The sequence below is a fragment of the Fukomys damarensis genome, unplaced genomic scaffold, assembly GCF_012274545.1.
Source record: "Fukomys damarensis isolate Sample0158 unplaced genomic scaffold, DMR_v1.0_HiC HiC_scaffold_24, whole genome shotgun sequence".
NCBI lineage: Eukaryota > Metazoa > Chordata > Mammalia > Rodentia > Bathyergidae > Fukomys > Fukomys damarensis.
The window spans coordinates 14,115,874-14,134,701 of NW_022900936.1; the positions used below are offsets into that span (position 1 = coordinate 14,115,874).

The following is an 18,828-nucleotide window of genomic DNA, read 5'->3' on the forward strand; positions in this document are numbered from 1 at the left end:
AAAAAAAAAAAAAAAAAAAAAGAAAGAAAGAAAAAGGAAAAAGACAAAGAAACTAGGCAAAAAAGGCAAAGAGTTAAAAACTAACATGTACTATATCAAGTCTTGCTGCTTAGCAATCAAATGTAAGTAATTTTGGGCCAGGTATTTAGCTCAGTGGTTCCGCTGGCTGCCTTGTAAGCACAAGGACCCAAGTTTGATCGCCAGTACCAAAGAAAAAAAGAAAGTAATTTCATAAGAAATAATTCACTCAGAAGCTCATCCTAAAAGTTCCTTTATTATTGGTTTCTGAATATATCAAGAAAAAAATTCTTTAAATGAAAACAGGAATAAACAATCACCAATCATCAAGAAAAATTATTACACTGGAAAAATAAAAATGTACAGTCATGATCCCTGTGCTAAGAGAAATGATCCAGATGTTTCTACAACTGTTACACTGGCCTTTTTACCCCTGCAGCCAAATTATCAGACCTTGCACACAAAACAGATAAAATATATCCATGTGAGTTATAATTATTAGGCCAAAGTTTCACTGAAAAGATAAAAGAACAAACTAAAAACCTAAGAATGCACATTTACAGGACTGCTGTGGACAGAATGGATGAAAACATCTGAGAAAAATGTCCCAAAGTTAATAAAGTAATAAGGAAGTCACATGGACAAATGACAGTAAAGGATTCTTCCCCCTAAAATCATCTTTTTTTTTCCCCACTGTAATCTATTTCCTATTAGAGAAAAAAAAAGGCATTTCATCAGAATTCCAGCTACTGGATTACCTAAAGACACAATGGTAACTTAGCCTATAATTCCAGAAGGAAAAAGAGCAGCACACAGGATACAAACATTTGCTAATGTATATCTCTAAAGACACAGGAATATAGAAAAGTGAGTAAAGGATTAAGAGAATAATTCAAAGAAAATACTAAAGGCTCTGAAAAAATAAAATTATGTTAAATTAAACGTAAAATAAAACTGAGATAATACTTTCCACCAGATTAAGCGAAATCTGAAAGTTTGATAGCATACTGCTGTCAACAATCAAAGGAAACCAGAAGTCTCATATATTGCTGATGTGAATATAAACTGTACAACTTTTGTGCAATATAACTAGATAATATTTATCAAAACTAAAAGCAATCCTCCTTTGTACAGAGGGGAGAGTAAAGGGGGTGAAGGAGGGCATGGGGATGGGGAAAAAAATGAGAACCAAGACCTGTCACGTAAAGGTACAAGATCCCAATGATGAATGTAACTGTACTGCATACCTAAAATGTACCAATAAACTGAATGAAAACAAATAAATAAATAAAATAAAGGCAATCTTCTTCTCAAAATCTACCCTATACATGGCATGAGTACAGGGCTATTTGTGGCACAATATTGGCCATCACAGCACAAGATTAGAAACAACTTCCTTCAACAGAAAATGGCTAAAAAAATTGTACATCCATGAAAAAGAATACTATGATGAGCCAGGCATGGTGGCTCACATCTGTAATCCCAGCGGTTGGGAGGCATGGGCAGGAGGATTGCCACGAGTTTGAGGACAACCTGAGCTACATAATGAGTTCAACCTGAACTATAAAGAGAACCCTGCCTCAAAAAGACAAAAACAAACAAAAAAAGAAAACTGTGGTGGTGGTGATGATAATGCAAGAGGAGGAGGACAAAAAAGAAAAAAAAAAGGAAGAGAAGGAAGGGAAAGATGACGGGGAGGAAGGAAAAAAAAAAAGCAGCAGAAGAGGAGGAGGAGGAAACTTTGTGTTCATAAATGGAAAAGTATCTAAGAACCAAAGTATAAGTAAACAAACAAAAACCAGGTCCAGAAGACTGAGTATAGTTAACAAAAAAAGGGGTAACATATTTGTATTTACTCATATTTTCCAAAAGGAATCGCAGAACAATACACAGTAACAAAACTGGTTATAAAAGGAAAATGGTGACTTACCTTTACGTATTTTGAAGTTTGTGAGTGTGAAATAAAAAAACTCAAAAATTTAAATTAAAAGTTAAATAAGCTTATCAAAAAGAACTTCCACAAGTAGTGCCAGATTTAGAAAAAAAAGAAACACAACTTCCTTACATTTTTCTACTTAAGTCAATTTCCCTGCAAAGACTACTAAATGAGCTGACTGTGTGATTGCCAAATGAAATCAGACTACAAACAGAACAGGCCAAAATATAAAATTAGAAAAGCAAGACTTTCCTCACAAGTACCCACCTTGGCTTGCTTCTTGGCTTGCTTCTTTGCTTTTTTCTGTAAGTGCTTGCTTGTTCCTGAATGAATCTCTTTTCTCTCTTTTATGTAACTATCGTTATCTTTCTCTTCCTCGCTGTCTTTACTGTCATCCTCCACTGTCTTTTTCAGATTTTTATCATTTATACTTTTCTTAACACTCTTAACATATGGAAAAAATATGGGTTAAAAGCAAAATTTTACAACTAGCATGTGGTGAAAAGAAAACTCATGTTATCTAAAAGTTTCTTCTACTTCTATTTCACACCAGTTTTATTTCACCAACATTTGAACGTGTACTTAGGACAAAATTCATTTATCTCATATACTGGAGAGCAAGTTTCACACACTGGGAAAAATGAGCAAACAAAACATCAAAAGGCCAATTTTATTTTGTTTTGTTGTTTGTTTGGTATTGGGGATCAAACTTGGCTCCTTGCGATTGCAAGGCAGGCAGTGGAACCACTGAGATAAATCCCCGACCCAAAAGGCCAATTTTAAATGCAAGTGTAATAACAGAAAGGAATGGACTGAATTATATTAGATATATGAGGTATCACACTGTAAACATGTCCCTTTCTAAATGCACTTTACGTTTATAAGTGATTTATGTATCATGCCACACATATTGTTCTTTTTTCTTTCCTTGCATATAAATGATGTTACAGAAAGACAAAATCACGTTTGGTGAGACAAGTCACTAATAGGGCAAAGGCTTCTAATTCATATTAAGTTTAATAATAATGTACACAAAACTGGAATATGTTCTTTTTTCCTACAACTGCTTAAAAGGAAACAAATTAATCTGGTTTAAAACGGACATAATACTATTTAACATTTATGCCTTAATTTTGCAAGAGACTTATATTCTTAAATAATGAAAGTAAATAGTAATATGTGAAAAATACATCATTACATATAAACAAACAAGTTAACTACTTATAAAGAATTTCAGACATAGCATCGTCTTTTTTGTTTTTCTACATTAACCTCTTTTCTTAAAGAATCTAACCTATTCTTTATTCAAATCCTAAATATTGTTTATGTCAATTAGACTGATCAAATTTTCTCCACGGTCTAGGAATATGTAAATATGAAAAGGGTAACAAGGCTTCCCACATAAAATCTAACAGGGGCAAAAAAAAAATACATATCTACTTAATAAAATAAACTCAATAGTCTTACCTGATCATCTAAAACTGGAAGAGACAAATCAAGGAAAGATTCATGAACCAAGGAGACCTTAATCAACCAAAAAAGAAAATATTAAAGGAAGGAAGAAATTCACATGAAACATTACATACTAGGGGAGGTAGGATGGGAAATAGGTTTTAATAAACAAAGGATTATGAAAAGTTGAAATAAAATTATACAGCAGTGAGGACTATGAGTTAGGGGAAATAAATTAAAATGCTAAAGTAACTTCTTCAAGATTTTAGGAGCTAATATTTCCAGCAAAGAATAAGACACAATTGATCTGTTCAACAAAGAATACTCTGTGAAGTTACACGTCTGGTTTTTTTGCTGATATTGGGGATTGAACTTAGGACCTTGCACTTTTCAGACAGGCACGGTGCCACTGAGCTAAATCCCTAGCTAGACATTTGTTTTTGAAAGGAACAACTGATACACTATAACCAATGCATATTAATAAATCCAGGCCACATTTATCCACTTACAGTCCTGCATTCATAACACATGATTGTACTAGTTAATTCACCACCAAAGATGCGATCCACAAAACTTGGTACTGATTTTTTCTTTTCATAATCTATAAAGAAAAAAATTCACAATTAGCGAAAAAAGTGAAAACTACTAACCTAACTCTAAAATTTCTGTCCCATAAACTTTTCTCTATCCATAGTCACCATTTTATTTGTATGCTATAGGAGTCAGCAGTAAATGCTCTACCTCTGAGCACAACACAATTTAATAATCACCCTTTATACATAAGGAAAAAAATGCTTTTATCCCAGATTAGTCAGTGTAAAACACTGCAACTCAGCAAGCCTTTCTATATATCAATAACTCCATCAGCAAAATGATCAGATCAGAATAAGATAATATACTCCCTTGATCTAGCTCTAACAGTTTAACATTCAGTAATGCACTGACAAAAGATTCTGTAATAGCAAATTTGGGAGACAAAAGTGAATGTAATATGCTTTGTAAATGTCTTTTATACTTAAAAAAAAAATCCACAGGAAAATATTTCAGAACCAGGCCTGTAATCCCAGTACTCAGGAGGCTGAGACAGGAACACTGTATTGTTGTAAATTCAATGCCAGACTGGGCTACACAGTGAATTCAAGGTCAGCCTGACTCTATCTCAAAAATATAAAAAATAAAAATAAAAGAAAAAACCAACAATAACATTTCAGGCCAAATCTTCTTTTTGGGTTTTCTATGTTCCCAGAAATGATCTGAAATTTAATGTACGGTGACATAAATTTATTTCCTAATCACCTAATTTTCCAAATATATGAAATATATAAGCATAGTCAAATGACAGGTATCCATTTATGCAAACACATTTAGGCCAAATGGTGCTAGCAGCTATGATTCTCTGGTAGTGGTCAGGTTCTAAATAGGAGGAAGAGTTGCCTTGAATTGACTGGAACCAGGGCTTTACAACAATAGTAATGCTTAGGTATGCCCATTTAAATTTAATTAAAATTAAATGAAAATTTAGTTCATCAGTTTCTTTAGTCATATTTTAAGTGCTCAACAACGTAACTAGCACCTCTAATACAGTACGGTGTACATATGAGTTCCATCAACACGGTAAGTTGTCCACATCGAACTGTCCAAAATTTTTACATGTCACACAGCACTGAAAACTAAGTTGGCTCCATAATTAATAACCAGCTACTGACAACTCATACAAGTGTGATGCATGTATTACTGCTAATGATAATTCTTAACTCCTTCAAAAAGAAAACTGTAATGTCATCCTAGTTCTTTCTATAAATTTTACAATGCATAAAAAGTATATATCACAAATGAATTTTTCTAAAATATTCATCTTTGAAGTACTAAATATTTTTCTAAAACTAATGGTGATATAAAGAAATTATATATTAATAATTGTAGATTTGAAATACATGTGCCAGCCATCTTGTCCTAAAGTTACAGAGGAATTCAACTGTAGTGTTTTAGTTCAAAAAGTGAGACATTACCTTTAACTTTATTTTTTAGTTCTTCATCCAATTTTTCAGTAGAATTACCAAATGCTTTAAGAATTCCTTTACTCACTCTCTAAAAGTAATAAAATGGATATATATATACTATTAAATTTTTAATGTTATAGTTATTTTCCTTAGAATATATGTAATCAAGAAAGGCTCAAGATGTAGCTCTCCAGATTTACTGAAATAAAAACTGTTTCCAAGATCACATTAATTAATTTAAGGAGGTAAGAAGAATTGTGCCTATAAAGTATTCCCTAACGCTTGAATAAAGGTACTTATTATTTCAAGGCCTTAAACATACTCACACTGAAGCTTTTCTGAACATGCCCACCTCACCGCCTTAGCAAAGACAGTGAGGTATCTTGTCCTAGATGCAGAGTGGCTACTTAAGAACTACAGGTACTGATTCTAACACCCAGTATCAAGTTCCATCATTACTGGGTGTCCTTGAATTAAATTTCAATTCTAACCTCTACACCTAGCTTCAGAATCTATGGGCTGAGAATAACAACATCTACCTCACAGGATGACTGTGAGAACTAAGTAAGATAATTCACATAAAACACAAACAGTGTTTGGCATAAAATAATGTAGAATTAAATATCAGCTGTTATCACCGTTGCTACTGTAATTATTAATTATATTCACATTCCCAACTATATTAATTCATTCACATCCTGGCAGTAAACAAAAACTTTTAAATGCAAAAAATGTTCCTTGATTCTTACAAAATGAAAATGCTTCCTAGATCTAAAGAAATTCTATTACATCACATTCAGTAAAAAAGTAAGGTTGTGCTACAACTGGGAATTGTTTTGGGAGAAATGGTTTCAAAGACTGCAGTTTTCCTGGTATAGGCTAATCAACAGAACCCTTAAAGAAAAATTATTGCCCAAAACAGCAAGTAAACTAAAGCATCTAAAAAAAGTGAATCATTTCTAATTCTCTTGATTTATTCTATTGAAGAAAAGATATTAGGTGAAAAAGCCAGTGCAGAAAAAAAGTAAAAATACAATGGCCTCAATGACTAGCTTCTACAGCATTAATAACCCTCAGGATGGCCAGTGGCAGGCGAGCTCATGAGATGAGATTATGTATAAAATACGACGGTCATAATATGCTAACTTGGTGCTCTTCTGCTCTCATGCCATCCAATAAATAGCGGAGTAGTTCCTGGCTGTCTTGCTGCTGGTAGCCTCTAAACCGCACTGCCCTACAGAAAAACAAAGGAGGAAAGAAAATGACGGGTCTACTAAAATATGAAGCTATTTTTTAAAATCTTTGGCTCATACCCCAAATATCACAATGCTCTAGTTTTCTCAAATCTCTATTTAATCTAATAAATGCTCTTAGAAGATTCAGTTATAACATAATGTACATTTCTTTAAATCTGAATGAAATAAATTGTGCTTTCAAAAACATACTTACTGGGCTGACTAATGCTACTAATTTTTCACATTATTTCTTAGCATCTTACTGATATACTGAAAAGTACAGTCAAGAGGATACTCACTTTTTACAGACCTGAGTAAAGAGTTCTTTAGGTGTGACAATTCCCTTCTTGGTCTCTTGCATCTCATTAAGAAACTGGCTCATGGCTAAAGTAAGAGGGCCAGGAGGCTCAAGGTTTATTTCTAGGGGTTCCTGAATATGGTGAAAGAAAATTATTTTTGTCAGGCAAATTTTGGTACCATTTACTTTACCAAAACCTAACTAGTTACACTGCCAACATACCAATTACAACTGTCCATTTTAAAAGTTTGAAATGTATATCAAAATATATAGAAGCTCAAGCCAGGCGTGGTGGCACATGCCTGTAATCCCAGCACTCAGGAGGCTGAGGCAGGAGGATCACTGTGAGTTCGAGACCAGACTGGGCTACATAGTGAGTTCCAGGTCAGTCTCAACTACATAGAAAGACCCTGTCTGGAAAAAACAAAAAACAAAAAACAAACTATATATATATATATATATATATATAAGCTCACTATCTTAGGAAGGTATCAGCTCTTATTTCAATTTTAGATGATCAGGAACTTACTGCTAAGAACTGAAAGAGCTACAGCAAAACATAAATAATAAAAATGGGTAAGGCAGAATTCATTTGACTACACTGCATTTAAGTCATCTTAAAAGATGCTGAGAATAAAGGCAGGCTCTGGGTTCACAGCATCACTTCACAAAAAGGAAGCGGCACATGGCAAATGTGCAGCAAAAAATGTAAAGACTACTTATAATTTCTATGAACCTGAAAATGTTTAATTTAGTATCCAAAAAGAAAAAAAAAACTCAAAAAAGTAGAAATGTTTCACTTCTTTAAAATAATTTTAGTATATGGATATTCAGAGGAATGTTACTATTAAAACAAAAATTTTAAAGCACATACTGTTAGTGCCAAATCAGGTGGTTCAATTTTTATAATTGCTCCAGACATTTTCACTTCTTTTAGCAGTTCTCGAAGCACTGGTGTTTGTGACAAATTCTAGGAGGATGGATGGAAAAAGAAAAGGAAAATTACATAAAAGCAAATCAACTGATGAAAATTATTTAAGTGTGTATTCTGTTTAAACAAGAAATCACAACTAGCACAGAAATCTTCATTGCAAACTAAAGGTTAAGGCATACTCTTCTCCCCACTTTATTTGGCTATATCAGTTCTGAGCTTATTCATTACTTCAGAGGGACATTCTCTTATCACCCAGTACAAAATAGTGACCCCACATCCCCACCACAATTCTCTTACCACCACTTATCACATCTGGTAAACAACATACTAGCTTCTGTACTCATAGGCAGGAGTTATGACTGTTCTAACTGAACCCCTTTTGCCGATGGTCACCACAATGGTTTGTCAACATGCAATAAAGATTTCCTTGGTGTTACTCTGAATACATGGAAATACATGGGGTGAGGGGACTGCAATAACGTAGGTAACAGACCTTCTGGGGGAAAAGGTTAGGTTTTTAGAAAGGGGAAAAAGCGATGCTGGCACCTGCATAACTGCATTGAAGAAACATGTATTTCCCAAATTACTGAGTCCTTTCACTGTAATTTGGGAAGTAGAATTCATGGGAAGATTTTCTTTAGCCATGTTTTCCTTTTTTTCTCTCTCCTGCTCATTTTTACTTTCTTTTTCTAATTTTTTATTTTCAAGTTCAATGTTCCCATTATCTTTCAATGCTTTAAAAAAAAAAAATCAAAGTTTTGGTAAAATATATAATACAGCTATATCAATCACATACTTAATACTAGGAACAGACTGAGTAAATTGTTGATTTTTATCTAATGTAATTATTAGTCACCAAATTGATTTTAAATGTTATCTAATAAATGCAAGTAAATTACCATGAACATAAACAATAAACAAATATTTCTGACATAAGAATTAATTTGCCAAAAGAAATCAAACAGTGTATGCTTTGGTTATCTTCCTGTGACATAAAAACTGTACAAATGGCGTAGCTTGCCTTCTGAAATTAGAAGATGAAATAATCAAATGGACGTGAATTTTTAAGTGAATTTCATGGGCCAAAAACTAATTCTGAAGTAACAAATAATTACAGCTCTGATAAAGACATTTGTGACTAAACATCTAAGGAACAAGCTTAACATGTTCCTGCTGCTGAGAGAGTCATGCATGTACCACTGGCAGTTCAAGCTGGCTAAAGTTAACATGTTCAAATCAGAGTCCCTGGCAGTGAGACATGATGACAGCCCATTATGAATGTGTTAAAGCAAATGCTGTAATCAAGTCAATTACTGTAACTACAAGTAGAAAAAACCTGCAAAGTATCTGAGGAAATACAAATCTTTATTTAGAAGATAAGACTGGAATCTTTCTATTACAAAATTCATCACAGTAAATTCAGAAGAAAGCAGGTCTACAAGGTCCTGGCCAGGGTTGGGGTATTGAGCCTGCTGCCCAGAACCTTAGTCCAGGACTTTTTTATATGAAACTACATCACCTCTCACATTCCTTCTAACAGTTAACTCATAACTATTCATATTTTCAGTTTTGCGTTGTGAACCATAATTGTTTCATAGCTTAAAATCAACCATAACTAATATTATGTATGTAATTCTAGGTAGTAAAATAAATAATTCTAAAATAATTCTAAATACCAACAGATACAGTACATAAATATTACAATATTCACTAAGAAACAAATTACTTTACCTAGTTTTGGAGTTGTAGCGCTGGCTTGTTTTTTAATATAATCAACCACTTGGCCCAATCGGCTTGAACTGCAATACTGGACTTCAGTATCACATATGTAACACCTACATCCCAAAAGATCAAAGAAGAAAAATGACAAACTGACCACTAAAAAAAGGAGAGGCACCGGCCAGGGATTTAGCTCAGTGGTTCTTGCCTGCCTCACAAGCACAAGGGCCCGAGTTCGAATGCCAGTACCCCAAAAACAAGGAGAGGCAAAAAATAATTCCTGGAACCCAAAGTGTATAATTCCAAATTATTCTATTAGAGGGAATGGGGGATATAGCTCAGCAGCGGTCCCAAGTTCAATCCCCAGTACCAGGAAGGGAGGAAGGAAGGGAGGAAGTAAGGACAGACACAAAAAAGATGTATTAGAAACACAGAAGGAGAACAAAATGGCATAGCAGCGGTCAGCAGCCTCTCCATGACCTGGAATCAGACATCTAGAAAATGACAACTTGACAAAAAGAAAAAAGAAATAGATCTCTGGGAATTAGGAGGGAACTAACAGGAAAGTTACAAACTACAGAGAAGGTAGAGGAATGACGCACAGTGCAGAAAAAAGAACAAAGCCGTCCTGAAGCTCATGCGGCTTCCAAGGAGAGGAAGGTATCTCCACCCACAGGGGTCAGCCCCCAGGGTTGGGAGCTTCAGAACAATGCACAGGACCAGCAGCACTGTCCCCAAGAAAAGCCCACAGCTACTGTAAACTTCAAAGACAGCGAGAGTTTTTTACTCAATCTAAATGTTAAAGCAGAAACTCTTAATCTGCTAGAAGATAAAATAGGTTAAAACCCTTGAAGACAGAGGTGAGGTCAAAGACTTTCTGAACAGAACCCCCCATCACACAAGAAATAATACCAAGAATCAACAAATAAGACTGTATCAAATTCAAAAGCTTCGCCACAGGAAAGGAAACAACCTATAAAATGAAGAGACAACCTACAGAATGGGGAAAAAAATTTTGGCAGCTCTTCATTGAATAAAAGACTAATATGTAGAATTTATAAAGAACTCAAAAAAAAAAAAAATAGATCCCATCCCCAAATTTAAAACTCCAATCAAAGAACAGGCAACTGAAATGGACACTTCTTAGAAAAAATGCAAACGGCCAACAAACACATGAAAAAATGTTCAATATCTCTGGCCATTACTTTTTTCTTTTTTTATTTTTTGCAGTATTTGGAACATAGGTCCTTCACAATGAAATGTGTTGATGTGTTTACTTTCAAGCATGGCCTCACTAAGTCACTAACTTGACAGGCTGACTTCGAACTTGAGCTCTTCCTGTCTCAGACTCCCATTATGCTGGGATTACAGGTGTGCAACACCATGCCAAATTTACAAGCTATACAATTATTTTTGTTTGTACAGCACCAAGCAAAACTTTGTATCACATGTTCCACCTTCTTTGATGGTACACAAATACTTTTTAAAAGATTAACCTTCTTTCTTCTTAAACATTTTCAGGGCCGGGGATTTAGCTTAATGGTTCCGTTGTCTGCCTCGCAAGCACAAGGACCTGAGTTCAATCCCCGGTACCAAAAAAAAAAAAAATTCAGATTACATTCTCCAATATTTCATATACTTTCCATCCAAGGGGTACAGGAATTGATCCTCACCAGACACTCCAGTTGTCCAAACTGAGAACAAGACAGTGAGACTCAGATCTTGGTATCATGTAGTGCTTCAAGGCATGCTTCTCCTGAGAATTTCTGCCACAGCCCTAGAGAATGATGAACAAAAACCTCAGTCACAAAATTCACCAAAAGAGAGAATTCATAATCTATCATAAATATACAAGTACCTCAAGAACATTTGTCATTCTTAACAATCTTTTCAGCTTAATGTTCCTAAAAGAAAGCTCAGTTCATATGGACAAAATTGACCCCCTCTGTCCCCAGTCTAGTTTCCCAGCTTTAACTCCTACCGTCTTCTAGGTCTCCTACTCACATACCAACTACCAGCTAAAAACACACTCAGCACTTTCACAATGGGCAGGATTCTATTCATGTTAATCCATCTGTCCTGGATCCTTCATTATAACTGCCACATGATCAAATCCCACCTACTCTTCAGGACCTTGTTCAAAGCCATCTTCTCCCAGAAGCCCATGCTTTTTCTCCCAATGAGAAAATACTGTATCCTTCCTGCAAACAAATCCCTACAAAGCATGGTGCAAATTCCTAGTAGCATTCCTTATTTTCTATTTTTTATTAAAGTTCATATCATTTGGCTGGGAACTTAGTTCAGTGGTTTCACCAAGTACCTCAGAAGCACAAGGTCCTGAGTTCAATCCCCAGTACCGAAAGAAAGAAAGAAAGTTAGTTCATATACTTTCTCATCTGGACTGTAAATCTCAAGATAATAGAATTACCAAGGGCTGGGGATTTAGCTCAGTGGTTCTGCCACCTGCCTTGCAAGCGTAAGGACTTGAGTTAGATCCCCAGTACAAAAAAAAAAAATTTAATAGAATTACTTTATTACCATAGATCTATCAGACAGGAAGGGGGCTAATAAGCATTAATTGAACAATCTACTCAAGTGGTACAGAAAACGTTCACCTAAAAGGTATATAAACTCACCCATAAAAAAATGAGGTAACTCTGCCTCCCACTGTTACTAGTAATCTCCAAAAACTAGCACCTGGCAAGATGGCACACACACCTGTAATCTTAGCTATTTGGGAGGCTGAAGCAAGAGGATGGCAAGTGTGCGGAAGCCTGGACAACCAGTGGAGACCCTGTCTCAAAATTTAAATGTGGGGGATTTGTGCTGTGGTTGCAACTCAGTGATGGAGCACATATCTAGTATGCATGAAGCCCTGGGTTAAATCTCTGTACTGAAAGAAGGAAAATAAAAAGCAGTGAGGAGTTTAAAAAAAAAAAAACTTGATTCATATGATTTGAGTAAATCTTCAGGTGATTTTTTTTTTTTTTTGGAGACAAGGTCTCACTGTACAGTTCAGGCTGGCCTTGAACTCACTATGTAGTCCAGGATGGCCTCACATTCGCAGCAATCCTCCTGCTTCAGCCTCCCAAGTGCTGGGATTATAGGCATGCACCACCACACCTGACTTATACTGAGTGAAAAAAAGCCTATACAAAAATGTTGCATACACCTGGAGGTGGTGGGACACACCTGTAATCCCAGAATTTAGGAGGCTGAGGCAGGAGAATCATCCTGAGTTCAAGGCCACTCCTAGTTGCATAGTGAGTTGAAGGCCACCTGAAATACATAGCAAGACCCTGTTTCAAAAAACAAAACAAAAAAGAGTTACATACTGTATCATCCCATTTATATACTTTTTTTTTTTTTTTTTGGAGACAGATGTCTCTATGTAGTCCAGGCTGGCCTTGAAGTCAGTGATCCTCCTGCCTCAGCCTCCCAAGTGCTGGGATTACAAACATGCACCATGTCTGGCATTATATAAAATTTCTGAAATGAAATTCTAGATACAGAACAGACTGATGCTTGGGCCTGGGAAGAGGGGTAGCAGCAGAGCTGTGGGTATAATTATAAAAGGGCAACAAAAGAGATCTATGTGATGCTGAAACTCTAAGTATCCTTAATGTGGTGGTGAGGACCAACCTACAGGGTGACGAAATGTAAAGAATGTTATATACACATAGACCACATAGACACAAAGAAAGAGGAAAAATAGGAAATATAAGTACCCTTAATGGAAGGGAGATGGCTTGCTTCCCCTCCACTACCACCTGTCCAGTGCAGACCACACTCAATGACCAGTCTCTGCACAGATACAAAGACCTGGTCCCTTGTCTCAGTTCAGAGCACCTCTCTAAGGCCAGAGTCCACTGTGCCATTGGATGAGACACTGTTCTACCTGCTTTATCATTCGAATTCCTTGCTTAATTGTGCTTCCTAGCTTTGACTGGCATGGTACCTGAGAACACTCCCCAGTAAACTATCCATACACAAATTTTTTTGGTACTGGGGATCGAACTCAGGACCTTCCACTTGTGAGGCAGTAGCACCACTGAGCTAAATCTCCCACCCTCCATACACAAATCTTTATCTCACAGTCAGCTCCCCAGAGAATATAACCTATATCATTTGGCACCCTATTCATCCATACAATACTTTTAGGTATACTTTCTAAGTAAAATAAGTTCAAAGAGCTTTCTAAAATACCATATTAAACAAAATTTAAGCATACCTGATGGCCACATTTAAGACACAGCCAAACTGAAGGATTTTCTTCTGTGTCTTCTTCAGATTTATCTTTTACTTTATTGTCCATCTTACAATCTTGGCAAATATTCCATTCCACATCCACTAAAGCCTTTTTCAAATTACCTTGTTCCAATCCTTTTCTAATGTGTCTACATACAGGTTCTATTAAAATAAAACAGAAAATATATGGGGTCAAAAATAGCTTTTTATTCATTTAATGTCCAAATTTCAAAAATGAATTACTCTATAAACAAGGTTTTAGATTATTAGAATGAAATCTTGTCTGTTATTTAAATATTATGGGATAATTATGTTTTGGTGTTGGGTGATAATTAGTAGCGAACATAGGGCATTCCACAGGCCATGCAAGTGTTCTACCACTAATCTATATATAACCCTGGCCTCTGAGAAAAAGATTTTATACAGATTTTAAATTTGGCTTGTTGGAAGTCCTATGTAGAAGTACCATTACCCCTATAAATTCACTTCAACTTATTTGGCTATTTTCTTTAAATTAAGAGCATTTATCATATTTCTGATCTTTATCTGAAAAGGGTTGAAGAGAAGGTTCTTCAGTCAACCTCCTGCAGGCGAGGCAACAGGCTAGAAGCCAGGGAACTTAAAAGTGACCAAGCCACTCCACTTCTCCTTGAGTAGCTCACATTCTGATAGAGGTCACATTCTCAGTAGCTCACAGCTGACTAATGTATCACAGTGTATAACACATAAAATAGCATCAAAGAGAAGGCTAAAGTTGTCAATAAAAATCTGATACTGAGTAAACACTGTATCAAGAGAAGAACTGGACAGTTAACAGTTAACAATGATGTGTTTATTTTTCTTGTGTTCATAACATTAAAAAGTTAAATTTTATCTAAATCTGTAACATTAGAGAATTAAATAAGTAAATTATGAAGTATACACACATTGTCCTTTATATCAATGGAATAGTATGCTATCAAAAATGCTGTAAATAACAACCAAGACCTGTCATGTAAAGGTACAAGAGCCCAATGATGAATGTAACTGTATTGTATACCTAAAATGTACCAATAAACTCAATGAGAAAAAAATAATGCTGTAAGACCAATAAGTGACATGTCAACATAACACTAAAATGGAGAGTATAAAACAAAACACACTTTGAATCCCATTTTTATATTTTAAAATATCCACTTAGGTACATAAATATAAAGATTCAATAGTGAAATATACCTAAGGATTCAGAGGAATCATCAACTGGAACAGTTTTTCCCTTTGTCCGTTTCTTCCCCATGCTGGCACTTTATGGATTACTTACTGACACAAAGTAACAATCTAGAAAACAAGATTAAGTTAGCTTGACCAAAAATAAAAAGTATGTTTTACATTGCTCTAGAAGGCAAAAGTAACACAGCCACACAATATTGTGCAGGTCTATCACACTATAATTTACAAAGAACACTGACAAGTATATCTAATTTTTAACAACTTTTAATAGATAGCATAGTGTCGTCACCATTTTTCATAGGTTGGGGAAATGGTTCTCAGCAAAATTAAGAGGTTTTCAATAAATACAAAAGTCAAGAGAGAGCTTCAGTCTTTTTACACAGATCCTGAAAAGTCTCAGCACTTGACACTTGTAGGAATTCAACTCATCACTGCATAAATTAAAAAATAATTCTGAAAACCTTCTAAATGGAGTTAGAAAATCTGCAAAAGAATTTCAAAGCTAACTATAAATATTAAAAAACATGATACATATTTTTATGCAGCAGAATTCCTGTAAATATTGCTTGACCACTTATTCAAACTGTATTCTACTATTTACATTATTATATTTTTGCCCAAACAAATTTGGAAGGCTATATGGCAAATCTAGCTGCACATCAAATCTTTCTCTCTCTCTCTCTCTCTCTCTCTCTCTCTCTCTCTCTCTCTCTTCTTTCTTTCTTTGGTACCAGGTATCAAACTCGGGCCCTTGCATGTCAGAATCACTGAGCTAAATCCCCAGCCTCAAATCTTAACACTTTAGTCAACAATTCAAATTCAGAAAACATAAAAAGCGCTGAAAGAACATAAGAGGTCTAATTTCAAATAGTATTAATGATTTTGAAGGACTATTTTGTACTAACTTGTTAGTACCAAAATCTCTTAAACAACTATAAGTCATTTTACCTGAGATGTTTATTAAAATTCTTTATTCCATTAAGTAGAAAATAGGGCCTAGAGAAAACATTTCCAGTTAATTTTTTGTTTTCTTTTGTTTTGTTTTTTGAGATGAGGGCAGTGCTTTGAATCAAACCCAGAGTCTCAGGTTAAGTTTTCTACCACTAAGCTGCATCACTACTTTCAGGTAATCTGATCATTAGCTGTCATCACATCCCTGGCTGAGAGTCTGTGAGGGACACCTCTGCTGGATCTTGATGGGTAAGTGCAATTAAAGACAATTCAAAAGATTTGTATAAAAAAATAAGAGCAACACCAAGTAATTAACCATTCCAAAGAAACCTGAAATGTTATAAAATAAATGATTAAAGTTATACAAAGCATATGGTGACATATAAAAAGAGGTACATTTTGTTTCCTTTCTTCAAAGATAACATTTAATGTAATTTATATTACCAAGAACTGTAGATTCTATGAAAAAATAGGACCCAAGTTCTTGCCTCCAATTCAACTCTCTCTAATCTGTTCTGTATTCAAGTGCCAGGTTCATTTTCCAATAATGCCATTTTATCAAATCACTTTTTGATTGAAAGCATGATAGTTTCCAAGTCCATATTCTTGAACTCTACAGTCACTGTCCATTGTAATTTGGCTTCTATGCTTTGGCAATACTCTCACTACTCCCCCCTCAAAATTACTAAAGTTCAATTAGATGATACTTTTAATCTTCAAAACGCTTCCATAAATATTATCACATCTGATTCTCACAACTCTTTAAATGGGGCACTTCACTAAAGAAACTCAGAAACAAAATGTAAAAGATTGCAGGGTGACAGAAATGTAAGAAAAATGCAGATCTCTGGATTCCAAGACTAGTATTCTTTTGTCTTCCAATCTAAACTATCTCTTCAGTATCCTCTATGCCAGTGATGGTGAACCTTTTAGAGATAAATGCCCAAACTGCAACCCAAAACCCACTTATTTATCAAGAAATGGCAACACTGCAATTAAACCTGAATACTGAGGTTTAAGTTCAGGGGGAAAATAAAACTCATACATTAGTATAATCTCTCTAAAAAGAAAAACAAATAACACGTGTCATAGGTTCACCACCACTGCTCTAAACCAAAACAGCTTGACTCCATTCTGTGCCTTTGATTTTTAACTGAGATACTTTCCCCATCTGTCCAAATCTTACCAATCCTCCAAGCTCTCTATTTCAATGAAGCTTTACCCTTCACTCATTAAAACTCTCCACTGAACCTCTCCAGTGTTTATAGTATGCACTATTCATCTTCTCTCTTTGTGAGATACTATGGGAGACTACTTAATTCTTCAGTCTAAACATATGTTATTTTTCCTCTCCGCAATCTTAATTTCCAGGAGAAAGAAATGTTTCTAGGCAAAACTTCTGAGTTGCCTATAGCATTCAGCGTAGCGTTAGTAGATAGTAATTTCTCAGATAATACTTCTGGAATTGAAATAGAAAAGTAGAATAGTACCTGAGGCATAAAGGATGATTACAAGGTGCAAAGGTAGGTACTTAGGAATTGAGTAAACAAGTTCTGATGAAAAAGAAAAAGGTGAAGAATGAAGTCAGAAGCCTTCAGTACTGAAGACAGTACTAGTAAATCTGGTAATGAGGATTGCAGTAACTCAAACTCCAAAGGAAAACTTGAAAGGCGAATTGTAATTGCTGCAGGCAGAAGACATAAGGGATCATTTCAGTGCTGTGGAAAGAGCTCCGGTAAATGTGACAACTATAAAGGCAACTAATGAATCATGAAAAGAAAGTACTGTGTCACCAGCTATAAAACCCCAATACATCCATTAGATTTCTCAGGTGAATCTTTGGGCAAGAATAGTTAAATGTCTCTTTTCAAGACTCCACGCAAAAATTTAAATCAAGCCGGTCGTGGTGGTGAACGCCTGTTAATCCCAGAACTCGGACTGCCAGGAGTTCAAGGCTAGCCTGAGCTACAGTGAGTTTGAGGCCAGCCTGGATTGCATGGCGGGTCTCAGAAAGACAAAATAACCACAAAAATTTAAATAAAATCTAGACCTGCCAGCTTTCGTGCTAATCCAATTCCTTTCTTTCTCTGGCTTATCTCTGATACTCGGTTCCATTACAAATGAAAATGTGTGGAAAGTATTATCAGCACATCTTTCTTAAATGTGCTTTTCACATTTGTATATACTGCAGAAGTCCTAGGAGCATTCAATCAGACAGCGGACAGATCTTAATTCTCCTACTAACCACATGGACGCAGCTGCAAGTCCAGCTCAAGGCACAGGGAGCTCCTTGTCTCGAGGCCAGCCGCCCACCTCCTCTCCTGGCGCCTGCCACAACATACCTTCCTCCCACTCCCCCTCCTTCCCTCCCCTTCCATTTTCTGGGCATCCAAGGGGTCAACGGGTCAAGGAGGACTCCAGCAACAGCAATTCATTGGCCAGCTCCTGGAATTGCCAGAACGTGCAGCCATCGAGACAATGCTACAGGAAGAGAGAGCGTAAAAAACACGCTTCAAAGAGAGGCCTTCCAGAAGAGAACAAATTTGGGGCAGAAATTACGGACTCTCCGAAAGCAGAAAGTTAGGCTAGTGGCGACAGCGAGTCGGTGGGACCAGAACTCACCCACAGCGACAGCGCCCATAACTGCATCATCTAAAGGGACCTTTGGTCAGGGTAGCCAGCTCTGTCTTCCTCCTTGTGTCGAACAGACAGCGACAGAGCTGAATCCACAGGGACCGTAGAAAGCAGCAACTTCCGGAACGCGGCATTATGGGAAGCGACTCGGCCTAGGTCCCCAAACTCTTGCCGGTCAATCTGCGCCTGCGCGC

The 18,828-nt window shown here is 35.9% G+C and overlaps 1 protein-coding gene across 3 annotated transcripts in view; it reads right to left on the reverse strand.

Moving 5' to 3' along the window:
- Usp16 (ubiquitin specific peptidase 16) overlaps window positions 1-18,768 on the reverse strand; it is a 23,521-nt gene extending 4,753 nt beyond the window's left edge. Inside the window, exons 1-14 of one of the 3 annotated variants that reach the window (XM_010608581.3) lie at window positions 18,623-18,768; window positions 17,491-17,684; window positions 15,056-15,157; window positions 13,824-14,002; window positions 11,266-11,369; window positions 9,605-9,708; window positions 8,420-8,607; window positions 7,814-7,909; window positions 6,941-7,071; window positions 6,553-6,640; window positions 5,416-5,494; window positions 3,916-4,007; window positions 3,422-3,478; window positions 2,222-2,398 (exon numbers count right to left, since the gene is read on the reverse strand). In XM_010608581.3, coding sequence (XP_010606883.1) covers window positions 2,222-2,398; window positions 3,422-3,478; window positions 3,916-4,007; window positions 5,416-5,494; window positions 6,553-6,640; window positions 6,941-7,071; window positions 7,814-7,909; window positions 8,420-8,607; window positions 9,605-9,708; window positions 11,266-11,369; window positions 13,824-14,002; window positions 15,056-15,116 — 1,356 coding nt within the window. In that variant the 5' untranslated portion in view covers window positions 15,117-15,157; window positions 17,491-17,684; window positions 18,623-18,768. The remainder of the gene's footprint in view (window positions 1-2,221; window positions 2,399-3,421; window positions 3,479-3,915; window positions 4,008-5,415; window positions 5,495-6,552; window positions 6,641-6,940; window positions 7,072-7,813; window positions 7,910-8,419; window positions 8,608-9,604; window positions 9,709-11,265; window positions 11,370-13,823; window positions 14,003-15,055; window positions 15,158-17,490; window positions 17,685-18,622) is intronic. The other 2 variants (XM_010608580.3, XM_019205181.2) reach the window with 2 other exon arrangements.
- Window positions 18,769-18,828: the final 60 nt, after the last annotated feature.